Here is a 14,476-nt window from a genome sequence, read left to right as displayed (position 1 = left end):
ACGCGTCCTGATCTCACTGAGCGCATCACGGCATGCATCTCGCGACCAAAATACACCACCCTTGAAGATTACATGTGAAACAATGCAGGATGTTGAAAAAAATAAATAACTTGTAAAATCCCCTACTTGCCCCGAGCTCATAATTTCGCCATCTGACACCTCGCGATTTCGACGTTTACTTCCTTCTCCGTGTTTATCATGCTGCCTTAGAGGAATATATTTGCATAGCTTGACATTTTTCTCTTTCAATCATGTTTACTCGGGAAGACATTCCTGGGGAATCGAGAAGCATAAAGAAAGCAACATGTTGTCTGAGGTATAGGGGGCTAGTGGGCAGAAAATATAAAAAATATAAAGCACTGGAGCCCCGATCGTCCACTGGAGCAGCCCAGTCATTCCTTACAGCATCAGCATCAGGCTCTCATACATAGTTAATGCAAGATGAGATGATGGTCATATGCAGTCTGGTTGATACACGCTACCAGTCAAAAGTCTAGACAGCTGCGTTTAATGCATTTGTGTTATTAACCTTACAGTAAAAGGTCTTAAGGCAACGGAGTAACACATATCAAATACTGCAAGAGAAGAATTCAGCTTCTAAATTAAAAAAAATTTTGTACAATTTCATAAAAATTTTCGACTCTTCAAAACAGCCCCCTTCTGCTCCGATGGCCGCACTGCAGACTCTCGGGATTCATTCACCCAGCTTACAGATGTAGCCGCCCGGGATGCTTCTCCAACAGGCCTGGAGGAGTTTCCACAGGTTCTGGGCACAAGTTGGCCACCGTACTCTGACTCTTACATCCAACTCATCACAAACCAGCTCAACAGGGTTCAGGTGGGGGGGATTGTGGGGGGGGGGGGGGGGGGGCAGGTCATCTGTCACAGCATTCCATCTCTTTCATTGTTCACAAGATAATAAAGTGCTTTCATAACCTGGAGGGGTGCTTGGGGTCGGTATCTTGCTGAAGACCAAATGATCTTCCGTAGGTGTGTCCAGATTGTGCATGTGTAGTTAGTGAATGTACACTGCATGCACGAATGCATGTCTCTGTAAGGAATGCAGGAATGAATACGGGGATTTATATCAAGCCCATGATTAGCTGACTCTAGTAGGGTGAAGGTGAGATACAAGCATTTGGGGAGAGTAAAGGGAGACCTTTGGGATCAGCCTGCATGAACCATTTTTCTGCGAAAGTCGTAGTGACTTGAATCACGCATTAATATAGATTTCAGATGTAACAAATGGGGTCCTTTTCACAGATTGACCGCCACTTGCGTACGGTCGTCCACCGCGTGCCTGATTTCTGACCTCATGCTAGGACGACCGGCACCAATTCACCGTGTTGCCATGACGAGCGCCTCCCCCCCTCATGGGGATACCTCTGGCACCGACAACAGAGCAGGCAATTAGCACCTGCTAAGGCCTCGCACAAACGCAGCTCTCTCGGGAGCTCGTTATGCCGGGACAGGAAGTAAACCCCCCGCCCTCAGACTCTTTACAGGTCAGACTTTTACAGACCTTGCAGCTGGCAGGACATTTCTGATCCAGAATCACATTACAATGAGCATGAATAAGCAGGTGCAATGTTATGAGTCCAGTCAGCATTTATTAATATTAAAACTGTATCGAATATACACAAGTCTCATTTAAATATAAAGGTGCTATTTTAATTAAGAGTAAAACTGCTCAGGAAGGTTTCCGAAGACACTCCAAAAGAGGAAGATATTAAGTATCTTGTCATGAACTCGGAGTCTGAGATTCTGAGAATATTCCAGATGTCACCGAGGTGAGGTGGTTCAGCAGGTCGGGCCGCATGCCTGGCACAATGGCGCGGCCCGGGGCCCGGTGACACTCGGTGAAGCCTCGCTCCTCTGTCGGTCACGTCTCGTTTGTTCGCTTTTAAAGACGGAGGATTAGGAGACGAGACGCACTGTGCATACAGTACAGCGGCCGATCGGTGACATCACTCTCGGCGTCACACCTCTGTTTATCGCTCAGACTAGCCTTCTCACAGGCTATTATTATCATAACTACCAGATGAAAACACCGGCTGTCCTGCTGCTACGTCTCTGACATAGATTTTGCAAATACTAGCGCAGCAACCCCAGTCACTGGAGTTATACAATGCAAGCTATGCATTTTATATTTGTTCCAAACAGCGAAGTGAAGGTTCTATTATCCAATATCTGTGCCTGTGATCAGAAGGTCATCAGTTCAAATCCCATGGTTGGCAGAATGATTTCACTATAGGGCCCCTAAGCAAGGCCTTTAACGAGTCGCTTCTGGGACGAACGTCGCTTTGGATGAAGACGACAGCTGAATGCTGGTTTAACAAACAGCCTATTGATATCAGGACTTTATTCAAATCTTCCATTGTACACCAGTAGATGATATTCTGTGTTCTTTTTACGGCCTCGTGATCGTGGGGTTCTTACGCGCATCATTTCTAGATGCTGTAGATTAGGGGTGGGAAACCTGTTCCATGGAGGGCTGTCGTGCGCGCGGGTTTTTGGGATGGCCTCTCAATCAGCTAATAGTAAAGCAGTGGTTCTCAGCTCCAGTCCTGGGGACCCTCTGTCATTGGCTGATCGAGAGGTCATCCCGAAAACCCGCACCGGCCCTCCATGGATCAGGTTCCCCATTCATGCTGTAGATGATGATATGCATTTCTGCCCGTTGATAAGAGCTGATCTTTAGATAGTGTTGAGATCAACCTCCCCCCAAAAAAAACTGCAGCTGTACATCTAACAGCTTCGGTTACAATAAACAGAGCAGAGCTACGGAAAATTAACAGGCGAGAACATATGTGTGTATTTCATTACCCTGGAAGAGACGGAGTGACGACTGCTTCATCGTCAACATTTCAAAGGCAGTTTTGAATAGTCAACTGACTTGTAAACACTGCTACATATATATATATATATATATATATATATATATATTTATTATCTCACCACGTTTACATAAAAAGTTAAACATTCATAGATGTCATAGTGCCTACACCCGCTTACCATAGCCGACTGAACTATGACGTAGGCGGTTTTACAAGCCACTCGAAACGGCAAGATGCAAAAGTATGTGGTGTCTTGCCGCTTCCGGTGCACGCTGTTGTCATACGAGGACAAAAAATTCCCTCTCCAGGGCACGGTCGGGTGCAGGAATGTGTAATCTCTGCCAGAAGACAACTCGCAAACATGCCCGCCTCGTCACCGTTTATTACAGAGGCAGATGGCAGGCTAGCGTTGTTTAGCACGGCTTACGATCCCCGTCTCGATGGCGCACTACCTCGCCCGGAGCGTCGGTAAAGACGCTACTCGCGCATTATTTTCAAACGGCTCCTCGGCGCCCGTTTGACGTTAAGTTTACGGGCCCTTCGAGGTGACGTCCAAAGCAAACAGATGACCGGCGTGGGCCTAACCCCAAATGCCGCCGGATCTACAGCCAGGTCGTCACAAGGTTTCAAGGCGCCTCGGAGAAGCAGCAGTGAGGTTCAAACACGTCAGATCGCTTTACAGTGTGCAGAACGAAAACCCAACGAAGAGTAGGGTCTCAAAAAGAAAAAAACCCCTTTCGTTTGAGAGTCTAAATCGTATTTGTACAAGTTGCTTCTCGTTTATTGGGAACAAACTTCCTAATTCCAGGAATTCTGTTCATCTTTTAGAGAGTCGTTCCTAGTTATAAGAACCAGGCCTTCTTAGCGTACAAACGGGGCATGCTCAGGGACGTGTGCAAAAAACGGAATCAAGCAGTACATCACATGGTCGTGTTTTGGTTTCGCGTAAAGCAAAAAAAATGTGTTGCTTGCATACCAGGGACCTGTAAGACCTGTAAATGGTGAATTTATGACTTTGCACATAGGTTACAAAGCGCAGGTTCAGAGTGATATACAGCCTGCAGTTCATTCCAAAGGGGGTGCAGGACGGTTCATTCATTCATTCATCTTCCTCCACATCATCGGAGCGGCAATGCAGAAAGTATGAACTCACTGGATCGCCTTGGCGATGACGGTGCATAACGAGAGTAAAGTTTACACTGTTTAATACGTGCACCAGTAATCCAGAGCAAAAACCACATTCATTAAAACAGGCATTAAACACTGGAATCATCTTCCAATCTGAAGAGGAACAAGGACAATGTAATTTCACTTTTTCGCCGGACGTTTTGCCTTCTTTTTAACCACAGCAAAAAAAGCATGTAAGCATAGTAAAAAGGGAGACATCTTTACTTGGGGCAGGCGCACTCACACGGTGCAAGTGATCCAGACGTGATCCACTCTGGCTAGCTGGCAATGGGCCACAGTCATGGGCTATGCCAGCAGACACAGGTGTGAGGGCCATCGCTCTTGGCATATCGCTAACGGGGGTGGAATTTCACGGTTGCGTGGACAACAAACAGGGGGGGTTCATCATGCGGGGGTCCTGTCCTGTGATAGCTGGCTGTTGGCCCAGAATGTTCTATGACTCAAGAAGGGAGGCCTGCGCTCCTCCCCCCCAAAACAAAGGACACCAGAGAGCGTGAGGGGGCGGTGGTTCCCTATAATATAGGGGGAGTAGTGATTAATCTGACCACCTAGAGCAGGGTTCCTCAAGTCCACATTTTTGCGCCCTCCCAGCTGCCAGCCAATCAAGAACACAGAATACCTGGTACAGGCAGGTTGGGAGCTGGGAGGGAGCAAAAATGTGGACTGTCTGGTGGCCCCCAGGGACCAGGTTGAGGAACACTAACCCAGTGTATCATTACTTGCCAGAGTGGGTTGGCGCAGAAGAGTGTGACAAAGTGCTTTAAAAAAATAAACAATATTTTGAGAAATGAAACATTCAGTAGTGCCGGAACAATCCAGCGCAGTGGTTCTCAAACTTTTTGGACCTTGTACCACTTTGGATCAAACCAAGTACCACATAAGTGAAAAAAGAATCACGGTTACGAATTACCGCAAACTTTACATACCACTGGGGGGCCCTCCGTGTACGACTGGGCATGTGTGACATTTTGAGAACCACTGGTATAACCAACAAATTGGAACTCGTGTCTCTGGCGAGGTGGGTAATAAAAGAGTGACATTACATCACGGGAAAGGGTGAATGACCAAGTGTCAAACACGCTCACCTCATCACACAAAGCTAACCGCTAACCAGGCTGTTGGCTACCGGAACCGTGTGCCGTAAGCGCCACCTGTGGTCCCACCGGCGTCGCTGCCTTACCCATAGCTTGTTATCGTGGTAGAAAGCGTCCAGCAGCTTGACGATGTAATGGTGATTGCAGGACGCCAGGATGTCGATTTCTACCATGTAGTCCTCCAGTTCATCCTCGTTATTGGTATCGATCACTTTGGCGGCGGCCAGCACCCCCGTCTCCTTGTTCTTGGCCTGATGAGAGAGGTCACACGGTCATTAAAGGCAGCCAATCAGCTGTGTGGGATCGGCAGGGCAGCATCGGTACGAGTGTCGGTGGCGAGAGGGGGGCTCGTCCCGACACGCCCCCGGGATTCAATCGAGGCTAATCGCGGCCCGTCTGATGAGGAACATCTAGCACAGGGGTCACCAACATGGTGCCCACGGGCACCAGGACGCCCCCAAGCACCACGAGTTGCCCGCGGACCTGTTCTAAAAAATAGCACAACTCACCAGTGAGCAGCGTCTAAAATTTTATTTTATCCTGTTGCTATTCTTCTTCAATCACATTTGCATTTATATAGATTTGAAAAAGCATTCAAAATATGTTTATTATATATGAAGTTTAAGAGGGCGTTTCGCACTGGTAGCCCTTCATATGGCTCGGTACCCGTGAAGTAGCTCTCAGTTTAAAAAATGTTGGTGACCCGTGACGCATGTTGGCCACGAATGAGCAATTCTTCGGCTTAGCAATCTGAACGAGCTGAGCTCATTCAGTTGGGGAGGGGCGGCATTAAGTCATGTCCACATGTCGGCATGCTTAATAATAATTAATAAAGTTTAATCGGTGCGCTTTCGGTTATTTGTAGGTCGTTCTTAACGATGCACTCTTAAAGACGCTCCAAAAGTTACCCAGGTCCCCATAGTTCCCGTAACGGCTGTACCGCCGAATGTTTCGACATTTTTTGTAGAGCAAAAAAGTGACCTCAGTACAGCACCCGCCCCTGGTGACGACGTCGAACCAACTCTTTTCACACTTCCGTTTTTCAGGGGTCTAAAACGAACGATGTGAACCGCAACTGGCACACGAGAGAAGGACTGACATCAACGTAAAAATTCACAGCGGTTCCGATAGCCATCTGAGTTTAACGAATTCCTCTATCTGAGGGGCCGTCGCCCAGTGAAAACAAGAGCTGGGAGTCTTGCGACACGAAAGTATCTAATTAACATCTCGCTTAGCCGCATTTCAAGATCACAACAGGAGAGGAAACTCACACCCAACCACAGCCGAGGAGGAACCCCAGTGAGGCAAAGACGACAAGCAGAAATATTAACATCCTCCTCAAGATCGGGGGGAGCAGCAGCTGAAGACTTGGTTCCTGATTCCTCATTTCAGTCGCTTCATCGGGACTAGGAAAGCGAATCGGCGGTCTGAACACGACAAGACAGGAAATCCTCTACAGCCTCTCAGTCTAAAGACACTGGGAAAGAAAATGCCTGGAACATTCTCCCACAAGGGGGGCATGGTTTACGCTTACATTTGTTTTTATTTAGCAGATGATTTTGCCCCAAGCGAAACGCAAGTGAGACAAAAAGAACAAATGCACGCGTGCTACACGAAGTCAATTAGGTGCCCCAAATTACTCAGGAGGCCAGAGTCTAAAGACTGGACCACGGTTTGGGTGAAATATTATCTAAAAGTGCATGGGGGGGGGGGGGTTATGGTGTCTGAGGGTTTGATAGAAGGATGGGAAAGGGACAGGAGGAGGAACGTTGCGGGAGCACTTCGGTCTCAGACTAAATCCCGTGAGAAAACATCTGAGTAAACATATCGGTCAGGCATGCGCACGTCCGTCCTCCACCAACCGAAAGACGCCCTGGGACGCCTCTCCCATCCCCCGCCGCTGCTCGCCTTGGCAGACGCAGGGTCGCCAACGTTGGTCAGCTGGCTGGAGTGAGATTTTAAACTCGAGACCAAGTCTGTCCACACACACGCCTTCGCATGCAAGAGTTTCATTACCTTGCCAATAGTCTGAATGGCTTGGAAACTGCTCCAACACTTCTGATGCGGCTAATTTTAGGTTTATAACGGAATAATATAGTTTTGCCGTAAGATTTCTTGTGTGAGCGTCAGGGAAGATGCGTGAGAGCATCTTTAGCGCTGCAGATGGCACGAGGCGCAAGTGTCAATCATATATTTAATACTTCCACCCCCAGCAAGTGTTAGTCTCCAGCCTGTAACCCCCAGACGTACCTCCGCCTCTCCATCTCCATCTCCCCTACATTCTCAGGCCCTCCTGCTCCGTATCCTTGACCCCTTCCTGACACCATAACTAGCTGCCATCTTGCCACCCCCCAAAAAAAAAAACTTTAGAAAAGTACCACCCTGAGGCAAATGCTGGCCATCAAAGATTCAGAAATAACATCACCCGCCCCAAGGGACCGTGTGAAAACAACCAGACAGCTCTCCTGTAATAAGACCAGGATGGAATGTCCCGGAAACGACACTGAAGATCACTGATCCCACATGGGGATAAAGACCGCCCACCCGCCCGGATCACGCTAAAAACCACTGCACTCCACTGGCTATACGCGGACGTCATCCAATTATGCTATCTTGATGACACACACATAAACTGCCTCTCAGAAGCGTTATCAAATAACGGCTGAATGGCCATTAGCATACACTCGACCATTTTCAAGATGCAAAAAAAAAAAAAACACATTTCAACATATAAAAGGCTCTTAGCTTTCTTTTTTCCCCACTGAAATTTAAATATTAGAATACATTAGTTCAGTCAACTGCTTAAATATTAGAGAAGTAACCTATTTAGAAAAATATTGTGCTGGATACACTACACATTACTGGATTAATAAACTAGCCCCGGATAGAGCAAACTAACATTTACTGTCATGTATAATCACCATATCATCACTCTAAGGCCAGGAAAGTTTACGCAAGGTTGATATACCATGAATGAGTCTATAGTGCAACGCATGCTAAACGCTTATTGAAATTCTTCCATAAAAGCGTCTGTAGGTTTGTTCCTGCCTAAGAATAATGACAGTAAGAATTTCAAGGTTTCCCACGGCTCAGGTTTTATTACCGTTAAAATCTGGAACCCTGTCGGGGGGACAGTAAGACTCTTTGACCATGCCAAAAAAAAAAGCTAAATTAGAAGATGCTAATAAAAATGATAATCATGTCATTCATATGCTGAATTAACGGAGTATTTAAGCACAAGAATGAAACGGCTGAAGTCCAAGAATTCCAGTTCTGGAACTTTGAATAATGGGGTGAAACAGTAAGACCCAGCAGGGCTGCTCCTCTCACTAATAGGCCCATCTACGGCCGACGTTTATATGCAGCTGTGAGGGAGCATGACCAGCAGTCCGTCCATTTCCGTTCACGGTCGGCCGCCTCGCGACGCACCTTCACCTACCACTACCCCAGGCTTGGCTCAGACCGGACAGCGGCGGCTGTATCGCATCTGGAGGTCAGGAAAATGGCATTAAGAGTTCTGTGACTTGCAAGAAGTTTCCATTGCTGACAGTATAGTCCCCTCCCCCCCCCCCCCCCCGACCCACTCACACAGAACCCACACCCATTTTCCCCGAGTTCATTTCATCTTGCGTAACCGAAGGCAACCTCTGAGAACAGGCAAACCGTTAGACTTTCGCCATGAAAGAAAAGAACATATATATTTGTAGACTTGGTTCGAGGGAAATGGTGCCCACTGCATTTAAGGTCCTTTTGGCTCCAGCACAGCGTGTTACAGAGGTACCAGGATGCCATTCTGGGGTGGGTATTAGGGTATGCTGGGCGAGTCGGAAATTGTGGGGAATCCCCTGCATGGCAGCTGCTGGCTGGGTGGAGGAGAGACGCTTGGCAATGGCCAAAGCTGAACCAAGCCTTCTTCGAATGTCTCGCTCGATTTTCTACAGTCGACAGTTGCATCTATGGTTGCAAAATACAAAGCACGTGCATTAGAGGAACCCAGCAAGCCTCTGACTCATGGCTGTGGAAAAAGAAACGCTACATCTGACACGTGCCAGCAGGTCGGAACCTACCACGGGCCCACACCCTAGGCGCCTCTTATCAGAACGTCCCCGGGTGCAACTGGGGCCCGGGATTAGAGGCCAGACCCTGGGGGGCTGAATCTGCAAGGCAGCGTGGGGCCGCAGAATTAATCAAGGTACATGGTAGGGCCTAGACCGAAGGTGGGCAGTCTTACCCAGAAAGGCCCACTGTGAGTGCGGGTTTTCAGGGCAACTCCCTTAATTAGACTACTAATTAGACTGATTGGCCGAAGAGTCCTCACACCAGGGTCTGAATAGCTGACCTATAGGTTATCCCAAACACCTGCACACACGCTGGTCTAGAGAGTGCTCCATTAAGCCGGATTTCTCAGTTAGCTGGGTTAACTTGAAGCTAGAAGTCATGATAATCATGACTTCTAGCTTAAGCGACTGAGAAATCTGGCTTAGTGGATCCCCACCCGAGACCAGCAGGCAGTAGCTCGCTGATTAGCATCTACTCAACACTGAACAATAATCATAACAGCAGCCCAGTATTAGACAGCAAACTTGCAGCAAAAAATATTTTAACTAATAGCATTAATATCGACTACAGCAGGGCTGCAATTCTCAGAGTCAGCAAAGGGACTCTGAATACTGCTGCATGATGCATACACCTCACCCCATCTCTCAGGGGACAAATTATAAGTCTCACTGAGCCTCAACACCACAGATTCCATTTTAGATGGCTGTACGGAGCAGGTCTGTAACCACCAACCTCAACTCAGGGAATTCCTTTATCCCATAATGCAAGTCAACCCAAGAACAGAGAAAAAACTTGGCTGTGAAACAGCACCGAAAGGCATTCTGGGTATGCTGACCTAGAAATGCCGATTTTACACCACAATAAAGACGATGAGAGCAGAATATGATGGTGAATCTTCCCTTTTGCTCATTTTTAAGCAGAATCAGTAAGAGAGAAAAAGATGTGTTTATAGTGTAGGAGAGGATTGTGCTATAGGAAGCCTCCAAATATTACAGGTGTGGGGAATCCTGACGCAAATAAACTGCAAATGTCAGTCCAACAGTCAGCAAAGATATCCTACAGAAATTCATATTTCTCGATAGTTATTAGATTATTTAATACTTTAAAAAAAATCCATGAATCCAACCCAAACTGTATTGCAACAGCTTACTTTGAAGTCCCGTCTCAAAGGTACAATGGCAATCCCCCCCTGATCTTTGAACCTTAAAAAAAAAAAAAAAAAAAAAAGCCCCCATTCTGTAAAGAACATCGGTAAGGTTTTGTTTTTGCTTTCTGTTATTCTCTTAGCAGAAGTGACCTGCTTCGGAAGGGCGTTGCCGATGTGAACCGCAACCATAAACACAGCACATCGTCAACAAGGCTCTTCAGAAGACAACAAAAGCCAGCCAGCCCTTTATAGGATGTGTGATGTGAAATACTGAGACGTAAAAGCACAACGCTGCCTGTTAAATTTAGACAGCATCCTCTAATAAGTCATTTCATGATGTTCACAGGCCTCCGTAATGCGCTGACGTGAATCACATGCTTCTCAATTCAAAGGAACCGGAATTGGGCACAGGAGACCTTAACCACACTGGTGCCAACCGTGACCGAAATACAGGCCCAGGCAGAATATCTCTGACCCCCCCTCCCCCCCCCCAGGATGCCAAATTACTGCTTTATCTGCATGTCCACTAAGCTGAAAAAAATAAGCCATTAAAAAAACTGCAACACACCATGATCTGCAAGATTAGGCCAAAAAAATGTTCTGTCACGCAGAGTATCGGGGGTGTATTACACTTGGGTCTGTCGATGTCGATGTCATTCTGTTCCTCCGCCGGCAGATATTTACGGGTATGAATCAGATCTCATCTCTGATCTCGTGACACATGTCGAAATTAAAGATTCCTCTCCCTTTCCTCGTCCCCCCATGCAGGGAGTTTATGAATTCTTAGGGTGGGGTCATCCTGACGGATCTCGCCCACGACAAAAACCCGAGATCACTGATTACGGCCTGGCCTGAAGGATCACGCCTTGCATTCCTGCTAGGATGCCATTTCAACAAATCTGTCTAAAGTCAATCCCAACACTGAAGGAATCGTATATATAACATGTATGTAATTGGATTAGATTAACCAATCACCTTTAGAGTAGCACAATATCTATAAACACGGCACCAAGTATCAAAAGAAAGTCTAAAAGTTTCTTTTCTCCAAAGTTCATTATTCTGTTCCGCCATGCCGAAAAGCACTAAATAAACACAAACACACTGACTGTGATGAACGCGCTTCAAGGACAAACCAGTTTTACTTAACGTAATACATCAATCAATTATTCAAAACTTGTTTTTCAAGCTTGGATGACTTGGTTAACGATGAGAGTGCGCAAGCAAGGAGGAATTAAGCAATACTATTAATTTCCAATATTTCAGCAAATGAAAGAATGAGTAATACCATTTGCGTGTAGATACCATTACGGTATTCAACAAGGCATTTAAGTCTTCCATATTATGTTTAAAATATGTGTGACGTTCATCAAAATAATCACTGACTAAATGTTGGTGTTAGTCTACTGATAAAACTAATAGTTCAGCACTACTTTAGTTAATAATTTCTACACTCGGTCCAGGAAAATCGTGTCACACGTGCCCACTAAATTACTTTTATTTACTATGATCGACAACGCAATTACGAGAAAGGTGCTTAATTGCCAAGGATTGATCCCCATTAAAAACGCCTAAAACAGGTGCAATAGCCCTGCACTCACCATTTCGCGTTTCATTATTACATTATTATTACTCTACTTCTGTAAGTCTAGGCAGACATCCCCCCCAAATAACCTAACGGTACACTAACGGCGTTTAATCAACAGCGATCTTATTCATTTATGCTTTCTTGTGTTAATATACTTAAGCAGGGTAGTTTGCTTCCCATTTCCGACCTAGATTAACCCCAAAATACCCGCTGTGTTAATAGATCTCTACGGGGGTGTTTTGACAGCAGCGGTAAGTCGCTTTCAGGTGCGCATGAGCCATGAAGTACAATAAACTAAAACAGGCAGCATAACCAGCGCCAAGATCGGAAGTTTATGATGGGCAATTCTGATGTGTTTCAGCCTTAAAATTACATCTATCTGACAAAGGCGTGAAATAACGAGTTACAGCTTTGCGCGTAATATCCAGAAAGAAGTCAAATCAGCCTGTCATATCCTACATGCTGACATGCAGACCGCTTTCTTACCTTGTAAACTTTCCCGAAAGCTCCATCGCCGAGTTCCCCCACAATTTCCCAAATGTCATTAGGATTTGTGTCCCGGCGAACGTGTTCATATTGCTTTGCTTTCTTTTTATCGTTATTAGTCAGTCTTAGTATTTTGCTGAATTTAGCAAAAGCCATGCCGACGCCTTGAAACTTAAAAAAAAAAAACTTTCCACTGTGAACTTTCCACTGACTACCCAAACTCCAGCCTTTGACTGCCTTTCATTCGCTACGAACAACTTGTATCAAGCTCACTTTCAATATTTAGAAATATTCTAATGGCAAATAACTGGTAAATTCTATAAAAGTACAGCAAAGTAACTTAAAATCTTTTCACTTAACACAGCTCGCGTTATTCTGCATTGTTTCCCCGCACAGAGCTCTTCTTTTTCGCAAAATACAAGCTGACCTCCGAAATGACTCTCTTTCTTAAAGGTCCGCACTGTTTCTACCTGCTACAAACTGATCTCAGCTAAAGCTCTCGGTCCGACTCAGCGCACAACAGACAAGCCCCACCCTACGGTTACCAGCCGCCAACAGTAGCCATCTTGAATTTGTAGTTTTTCCTCCATTGGTTATTATGTAGTTTCGCGATAATAGGACTACATTTCCCGTCGTCGGTATGGGCGCATCTATGTAAGTGTGTTTTTCTCCGTTAAATTGGTCAAAGTCTTAACCACAGAACTATTACCCGCGATTTGTGTAGTTAATTCGATGCTAGAGCGCTTTAAGTGTGAAAAGAAATACAACTGTGTGCAAGGCAATGTATCTTTACAGTTGACATTATTGCAAGATTTTTTATGCTTTTGTTTTAAATAAGCCTACAATTTATGTTTAAAAATTGAATGTAAATGTATGAAATAATGGCGTCGAATGGCTGCACATAAATTTACTTATACTTTATATAACAAACTATTGTGGTATAAAACTATAAATTTTCAAAGAAATGGTAAGGATCTCAACATAATGTCATATTATTACAAAGCGTTAATACTCCTTTACTTTATATTAGTACTGTATAATTTTTTTCTCACACCTGCCACCTGGTGGTGATTGTGCGTGTCTGTCATTGAATTATATTTATAGTTAAATTCACATGCCTTTACTTTTTTCAAAACTAACAATAGGACAAGACTCGCCCTGGCGTTTGAATTGGCACAAACACTACTTTTCTAACTAATTTCCTTCCGGATCATAAAGTAAGTTTCATGATTCTGATCTAATTGATGCAGTACTACCACTATTAGCTGACCAGCGCTCCGGACGTGGTCACACCTTTTGATGTCATCGTTTCCCTTTCATTCTTGATTTGAACATGTTTCTCCTATATACTTACGACATTTTACGGTACTTGAGGATTAACTTGTTTTAAAAGTTTTATACCGTAACTAAATGTTATAAAGTTGACGTTATGAGTGTGCATAGATTAATACATCAATTTTCTGTACCCGCTATTCAGGGTCGCGGGGGGTCCAAAGACTAACCCGGAGGCTACAGACACAAGACAGGGAACAACCCAGGACGGGGTGCAAATCCATCGCAGGGCACAGTCACACACCTTTTACACGCACCTTCACGCCTTTTGGTAACACATTCATACAATTTGGTAACTTCACACAATTTTGCAAACTCCACACAAGGAGCCAAGGTCCCACAGATGTGAGGCTGCTGGAAATGAATAAGTTTTCTAATAATTCTTTGGTTCACGCTGAAAGATATTAAGAGAAAAATAGTGGTTCTATCAAAGATAATCAATACATGCAAACTGCATTTTTACACACGTAATCGTGACACAAACTCTTTCCATTTCGTTATTCATATAGTGGCACGTTTTCCCAGAAAATATCGACGTTGCAGATATGCAGCAAAGGGGGGTGTTGACTTAGGTCACTGTGCTGTCTTGGTGGTCCAACGCCTCAGTTACCCACAACGATAACCTGATCCTACAGGAATACATTAGTTTCGCGAGGGTTGTGAAAAAGACCAATACATACAAACAAAACTAATTTCACGCAACGCGTAGTTTAAATAGAAACAGCCCACAAATTAGCCACGTGAGGAA

General features: G+C 45.2%; 1 protein-coding gene across 1 annotated transcript in view; it reads right to left on the bottom strand.

The window, feature by feature from the left end:
* Positions 1-12,901, bottom strand: part of stk10 (serine/threonine kinase 10) — a 29,069-nt gene extending 16,168 nt beyond the window's left edge. The window contains exons 1-2 of the mRNA XM_048995404.1: positions 12,397-12,901; positions 5,206-5,370 (exon numbers count right to left, since the gene is read on the bottom strand). Coding sequence (XP_048851361.1) covers positions 5,206-5,370; positions 12,397-12,552 — 321 coding nt within the window. The 5' untranslated portion in view covers positions 12,553-12,901. The remainder of the gene's footprint in view (positions 1-5,205; positions 5,371-12,396) is intronic.
* Between the last annotated feature and the right edge of the window lie 1,575 nt (positions 12,902-14,476).

This window comes from Brienomyrus brachyistius, chromosome 24 (assembly GCF_023856365.1).
Source record: "Brienomyrus brachyistius isolate T26 chromosome 24, BBRACH_0.4, whole genome shotgun sequence".
NCBI lineage: Eukaryota > Metazoa > Chordata > Actinopteri > Osteoglossiformes > Mormyridae > Brienomyrus > Brienomyrus brachyistius.
Note: the sequence above shows the minus strand (reverse complement) of the source record. Positions and strands in the feature narration are given on the sequence as shown.